The sequence below is a fragment of the Palaemon carinicauda genome, chromosome 1, assembly GCF_036898095.1.
Source record: "Palaemon carinicauda isolate YSFRI2023 chromosome 1, ASM3689809v2, whole genome shotgun sequence".
Classification (NCBI taxonomy): Eukaryota; Metazoa; Arthropoda; class Malacostraca; order Decapoda; family Palaemonidae; genus Palaemon; species Palaemon carinicauda.
In genome coordinates this window covers 106282975-106290560 of record NC_090725.1, presented here as the reverse complement: position 1 = coordinate 106290560, position 7586 = coordinate 106282975, and the positions used below count along the sequence as shown (strand labels likewise).

The window sequence follows — 7586 nt, the reverse complement described above, 5'->3', positions numbered from 1 at the left end:
TGTCTTTTGGAAAAATATCTGTTTCAAAGCAGTTTCTTATTTGATAACGGATTTTTTTCTCTTGAAAAAAAAAAAACTTTGTTCCAATCAAGTTTCTTACTTATAACAGATTCTGTCTCTCGAAAATTATTTGTTCCAAAGTATATTTCCTTCAATCACAATTCCATCACACTGGTATTTATCAACACTGAAGCATAATAATACGTTGTTATACTTTCAAAATCACTGAGATAAACACTTAAGATTTCGTAAAACTGCAGAACAGACTACCAAAGCTTTTTCTGAATGGTAAATATGGAAGACCTGGGTTATGATCCTTACAGCTGTGGGGAAAAGGAGATTGCATTTGTTATGGATCTTTTAGTGGCACCACAGAGACTAATGAGAGAATTTATCAAGGGAAAATACATTCCTTCGTTAAAGTGAAGCTTCTCTAACAGTACGAAGCAAAGGATTAAGGAAAGGAGAGACTATTCTGAGGATGATCAAGTGAGGGAAGTTGAAGTATTTTAGAAGGAAAAGATTAAACTAAAACATTTATGGTTAGTGAATGAATTTCTAAAGGAAGTTCTAAATACATTTATAAACTATAAGAATATTTTTCTAAAGCACAGCTACGTTAGATAATTGAAAAAAAAAACCTAGAAAACAAATTGAATAGAAAAACTGAAAAACTCAAAAGTTCCAATTGCCATTAAAATGTCTACTAGAAAACTAATAAACAGAAAAGCTCTAAGTTCCAATTGCCGTTAAAATATCTACTATAAAACTAATTAATAGAAAAACGCAAAATTCCAATTGTCTTTAAAAACTACTAGAAAACTAATAAAACAGAAAAACACAAAAGTTCTAATTGCCTTTAAAAAATACTAGAAAACTAGTAAAACAGAAAAGAAATATTAAAAAAAAAATACTAGAAAACAAAAAATTCAAATTACCTTTAAAAAATACTATAAAACTAACAAAACAGGAAAACACAAAACTTCCAATAACCTATAACAAAAATATACATCAAATCTACGAAAAAAATGAGTCAGAATTTTACTCTCGGGGGAAGTAGGCACAAGAAGAGGAGGAGGTTTGCAACAAGAGGCGCTGTGGGCGTATGGGCGAGAGGAAAATATGAGGGCTGGGTGCCGCAGCCTTAGATGGGTGATGGGTTGGCACTGGGTATGACGAGAGACTCATGCCCTCCACCTCTTTTGCTGCCACGGCACACAGGGTATTTTTAAAATAAGTCATAAGGGCACCTACACACACACACGTACATACACACATATGCGGGCTTTCAAACGAGGTAGTCTCCGTTGTGAGTGATTTATTTAGCTCGATGCAACAAGAAGCATGAGAGGATCTCTGTCTTACAGTGTCTGCTGTAGGACTGGCAATTACAGGGATTTTATAATAATAATAATAATAATAATAATAATAATAATAATAAAGAAAGCTGTGTAAGGGGTACATGAAAACTATTCATTTAAAAGTATACACACGATATATATACATATATATATATATATATATATATATATATATATATATATATATATATATATATATATATTATCATGTCAATGACCTTAGAGGTCAGGACCTGAAAAACCTCAAATCAATCAATCAATCAATCAAAGATTGCCAATGGAAAGACTTTATCCAAAGTATTATTATCATTATTATTATTATTATTATTATTATCATTATTATTACTAGCTAGACTACCACCCTAGTTGGAAAATCAGGATGCTATAAGCCCAAGGGCTCTAACAGGGAAAAATAGCCCAGTGAGGAAAGGAAATGAGGAAATAAATAAACTGCAAGAGAAGTAATGGATAATCAAAATAACACATCTTAAGAACAGTAACAACCTTAAAATAGATCTTTCATAAATAAACTATAAAAAGAGAGATTGTTAAACATAAAAAACATTTGCTGCAAGTTAAAATGTTTGACGTTCCAAAGATTCAACTACCCGATTAGGAAGATCATACCATAACTTGGTCACAGCTGGAATGAAACTTCCAAAATACTGTGTAGTACTGAGCCTCACGATGAAGGTGTGACCATTAGAATTAACTGCATAATATCACATAATAGGCAGGACATGACGGGATCATATACAACAGAGGAAAGGTTAATATTTTTAATGTTATCTCATGTGTATTCATTATTAGGTTAGTCATGAAGAGATTTTCCTTTATTAAAGGCTCTGGATGGCAGAGAGAGAGAGAGAGAGAGAGAGAGAGAGAGAGAGAGAGAGAGAGAGAGAGAGAGAGAGAGAGAGAGAGAGAGAGAATTATACTAAGACGAGATTTAAGATTATTGGAAAATATATTCTCTCTGTACACTAACAGTTGAGAGAGAGAGAGAGAGAGAGAGAGAGAGAGAGAGAGAGAGAGAGAGAGAGAGAGAGAGAATTATACTAAGACGAAATTTAAGATTATTGGAAAATAATATATTCTCTCTGTACACTAACGAGAGAGAGAGAGAGAGAGAGAGAGAGAGAGAGAGAGAGAGAGAAAATTATACTAAGACGAAATTTAAAATTATTGGAAAATAATATATTCTCTCTGTACACTAACGAGAGAGAGAGAGAGAGAGAGAGAGAGAGAGAGAGAGAGAGGAGAGAGAGAGAGAGAGAGAGAGAGAGAGAGAATTATACTAAGACGAAATTTAAGATTATTGGAAAATAATAAACTCTACAATAACAGCCGAGAGAGAGAGAGAGAGAGAGAGAGAGAGAGAGAGAGAGAGAGAGAGAGAGAGAGAGAGAAAAAAAAATTCATACAGTTGTTATGGCCTAAGAAAACCCTTTTGCCATCCTAATTCTTTTATAACGAAAGGAGAAGGTCACTCCATAATCAAATCATTGTTCTCTAGTCTTGGGTAGAGCCACAGCCTCTGTACCACGGTCTTAAGCTCTCTTGGGTCCGAGATCTGAGACACACTATTTTATATGACTCCTTATTTCCTTTCCTCACTGGATTATTTTCCCTGATGGAGCCCTTGGGCTTATACCATCCTGTTTTTCCAACTAAGGTTGCAGCTTAGCCAGTAATAATAATAAAAAAAATACTCATGCTAGAAAGAATTGTTTCATATATTCTAAAAAGCTATAATACTGGTACATCATATAAAATAGGGAAATTAATGCAGTTAGTTGATTGAAAATTACTAAGTTCCTTTACCCAGCAAAATATATGCTGTTAATTAGACAAACGTTTTATGAAATCACACAACGAATATAATTAATAGAATATTACTATGATTATTAATATTACTATTGTCATTATTATCACAACCCAGAAATAAAGAATGCTACAACTCAATAAGTTCTGATAAAGAAATTAGACCAAAATGGAAGAATAGATTGATAAGTAAAAATTAGCTACAAAGGATAAACAATAAAAATAAGATAAATGACAAATAAAATAAATAAGATGAATAACAGATGAACCATGAAACTTAGTCATGTCAATCTGCTTAATAAGAAACCATTTGTGCCTCTGAAGTTCAAACAATTCAACTAAATTATTGGGAAGATCTTTCAAAACTTGGTTGTAACTGGTGCAAAACAATATACTGTACTGATATTTTCATAAGAAGAGGCAAGACTGTTAGAAATAACCGCGTATCTAGTATGGAAAGATCTGAATTCGGAAGATGACTAGGAATATGCAAAATACTGTACAGTATGCACTACAAGATAATTCAATGACAGTGCCAGGGATTAATACTAGAATCCTTGATCACAAATAAAAGCTTTGGCCATCAACTTACAATGAGAGCTAGTTGTGAGGGATCAAACAGCAAAACAATATATGAAACATGGCAGAATGGAAGAATATTTCTGATAATATATTTTGAACAAACTATAGACATTACAAGTAGTGTCCCTAATTCATTATGTGGGGCCAAAATTCCAATTCGTCCTCTATCCAGAAATGCAGTGTCATTTCTGGTGCAACGTTTAGTCAAAGAGACTCACCAAAAGTTAGAACCAAGTCTTATAAAAACATTGAAAATCTTGAAAGACTTTAGGGCTAGCTTCATATAAACAGACTTTTATCCGTACGGAAATATTTACGCTCTTAAGGAGGCATGTCTCCACAAAAAAGGAATTTTCCAGAGCAGCCTCGTACTTCCTAAAAGCCACTTCACTGGAACCGTGCTGATTAGCAGTGCACTTGGCTGGTAAACCACTGCCGCCGAGCAGGCAGCATGTGAACAGCCCAAGACCTACACAAAGAGTTCTATCTGTAAGTGTTGGAATAGCCTCACTGAACATTGATTTCTAATCCACGGACAAATATACATCAATTACCTCGTGTGAAACGAGAATATGACGATTTCTTATGCAGACAAAGAACGGATTGACTGAATGTGTTTCTCAGAAGATCAAATATGAATTTGTAATCCAGAATAACATACTAGAGTTACAAATCAATGGCTTGTAATTAAGAAAATTTGGAAGGAGTAAATATATTAAGAAGGGTATATCAGCAAAGGGAAGCTCTTATTACATGCCTGACTGTCAACCAATAAACACATATTCATTAAGCATTACTAGATTAATACAAACAGAACCTTCAAATTAAAGCCAAATTATTAACCAGATATAAAATGCTTCCTGGTGATAACTAGATTCCAATGGAGAAGATTTTACAAATACTTCGGAATAAGAAAACCAAGACAAAAACGCTCCTAACTAAGCTGGCCAAAAGCCAAACATATGGATGTCAATGAAGTAATAATACGGAGAGTAACTGACTTTGCAATGGAACTTTTGTATCCCAAATCCTACATGTTACAAGACGGGTTCAAGTTTTTGTTGAAAATGGACTGCAACCTCAAAGAAACAGTTCTGGAGTTACAACATAGATTTGGGAGAACAGAACCAGTTATAATTTTACCAAAGTTAATAATCCTGCAAATGAAGTCATATGCACATATTTCCTTTGTTCATTTAACATTAAAGTAGTACTCAAAACCTCATGTAACGTTCTCAAAGACAAACTAACTATCAGTTGTATAATTTGAAAACCCAAAGAGGTTCACACCACTGCCTACAGTGCTAATATAACGATCTACGGAATTCTTGCAGAACTGGACTTTGTGATGCCTATCAGTTGGCTAAAAGATTCCCAGAAAATAAAACCATCACCACAGCAAAACAGGTGTTTACAAATACCCAAAACAGACTTCAATTTGGTACATTTGAAAGGAATCTCACTCAATTGCATTGGACATACAAAAGAAAGACCTAAGAGTGCTGAAGCGAAGAAATCCAACCAGTGACGGACCGTAGATTATGATTGCTATACTGTGTGTGTGCGTGTATGTGTATATATATATATATATATATATATATATATATATATATATATATATATATATACCTTTCTGAGTGGGAATATCTTAATGTGTTAGAGTTCTCTTGCTTGAGGGTACACTCGGGCACACTATTCTATCTAATTTTTCATGCTTTTGTTTTGTTAAAGTTTTTATAGTTTATATAGGAGATACTTATTCTAATGCTTTTACTGTTCATAAAATATTTAATTTTTTGTTTTTCCTTTCCTCACTGGGCTATTTTCCCTGTTGGAGCCCCTGGGCTTGTAGCATTCTGCTTTTCCAACTAGGGTTTTATCTTAACAAGTAATAATAATAATAATAATAATAATAGTGTTATGTATTGCCACAATCAGCAAAAATGGGCTATTCAGGGTTTGCTATGAGCAATCAAGCTAAAGTCTTCACCATCACAAATCTGCAGTGTCCAGCATAGCGATGAGTACCTCAGATATCAATAAGGACATGTCTGAGGCCTTTGTCATGCAGTGGACCAGAAACCACTACATTTGCTTTAGTTATATATATATATATATATATATATATATATATATATATATATATATATATATATATATAACTAGAAAAGGTCAGGCAATAGGCTAGTTGCTAATGACTCAGCAGATATACCTTACCAATCACTGAACACAGTCCAGCATACCCACCATACTTAAAATCAAATCTCATATCACAAAATGTCTCACTTTTCTCTTATTCGTTAAGGTGTTGTGGTAGCCTACTGGAAACCTCCCTGTCTGGCAATCTGCCGGCTGGGGTTCGAGTCCCGTTTAAACTTGATAGTTTCTTGTACTGTCTGCAACCTCACAAACCTCGTGAGTCACGTATGGGGAGGTTATGAGAGCCTATAAGTCTACCTGCTGAATCATCAGTAGCCAATGCCTAGTCCTCCCTGGTCCTAGCTTGGATGGAGAGGAGGCTTGGGCGCTGATCAGATGTATGAATAATCAGTCTCTATTGTCAGTATCCCTTGCCTTTGCCATCCATGAGCGACCTTTAAACCCATCCATCGAGACTTGAATTTGATTTATAAAACAAAAGGTTAGAAAGTAAATTGGAATAAGAGGGAGGAAGGCCTTAGCAACTAAACAACAAAGAATTTGGTTGCCTTATTTGCTGAACTTCACTTTTTGCACACACTGTCCCTCTTCATCCGAATAGAGAACATCTCTAACCAATGACCGACATCTTGATCCTCCAATTGCTTGTTTGCACTTCTGTTCTTCGGGGATTAAAATACTTTATCCTTGTGACCCCTAAACATCTTAGCTTCTTCGGCCCGAAAAAGTGACGGCCTCCCATTTGCCATAGAGCTCACAATATCCGCGCCACTTTGCCTTTGTCTGGTAAATAAAAAAAACAATCCAATGCGCATGCGTACATCTAACAGGCTAAAAATACTTAATACATACAGCATAAAGACTGTATACATTTTTTATTTCAAAGAATAAATATGTTCGATATATATGCAAATTTCTAGACTAAAATTCCATCTTTCTCGTGAATGAGCTATTGGAAAAAAGGAACGTCTGGATGGCCGTGCATATATAAGGCTTCCCCTCACGCCTTTGATGCCATATCCGTCTCTGACATTACAAGAAGAAGACTTCCCTTGTCGATTACCATGAAGAATCAGGTAGGATTTAATACTTGAAATTCCACACTTCGTTTCTAATAGAAGATTCAGTCTTTTTGTGAATTGCTTTAAACAATTTCTTCTTCTTTAGAGCTTTGAATGACTTGTTTCATATTTAAATGTTTAAAAGCCGCTCATGAATGACAGAGGTAAGGGACATTGACATTGCCCTATCAAGCAGGATAATGCCCTAGAGACAGACCATATTACAGATGATCAGCGCCCAAGACCCTTCCCACCCAAGCTAGGACCAAGGAGGGCCAGGCAATGGCTCCTGGTGACTCACCAGATAGACCTATAGTCTCCCCCAACCCGCCTCCATCCTTAGCTCACATGGATGGTGAGGTTGCAGCGACCAAAGGAACTAACGAGTTTGAGCGTGACTCGAACCCCAGTCTGGCAATTACAAGGCAAGGATGTTACCACCAGGCCATCACAATCCCTATGAGCAGAAACAACAACTGACTAGACAAGTACTCTGAGAGTGCAGACCTCCACCATGGCAGCTTATTTCTCAAAAACAGCTTGCCTTTCCCAGAATCAATTTAAACCATAAGCGTATTTGAAGTCTGTGTAACAACCA

At 35.4% G+C, this 7586-nt stretch overlaps 2 protein-coding genes across 2 annotated transcripts in view; one reads left to right on the top strand and one right to left on the bottom strand.

Annotated features, from left to right (window-relative positions):
* Nucleotides 1–7586, bottom strand: part of mTerf3 (mitochondrial transcription termination factor 3) — a 132299-nt gene that overhangs the window by 16237 nt on the left and 108476 nt on the right. The gene's annotated exons all lie outside the window — the stretch shown is intronic.
* The window catches only part of LOC137650697 (prokineticin Bm8-d-like), a 6347-nt gene continuing 5640 nt past the window's right edge, over nucleotides 6880–7586 (top strand). The window contains exon 1 of the mRNA XM_068383863.1: nucleotides 6880–7003. Coding sequence (XP_068239964.1) covers nucleotides 6992–7003 — 12 coding nt within the window. The 5' untranslated portion in view covers nucleotides 6880–6991. The remainder of the gene's footprint in view (nucleotides 7004–7586) is intronic.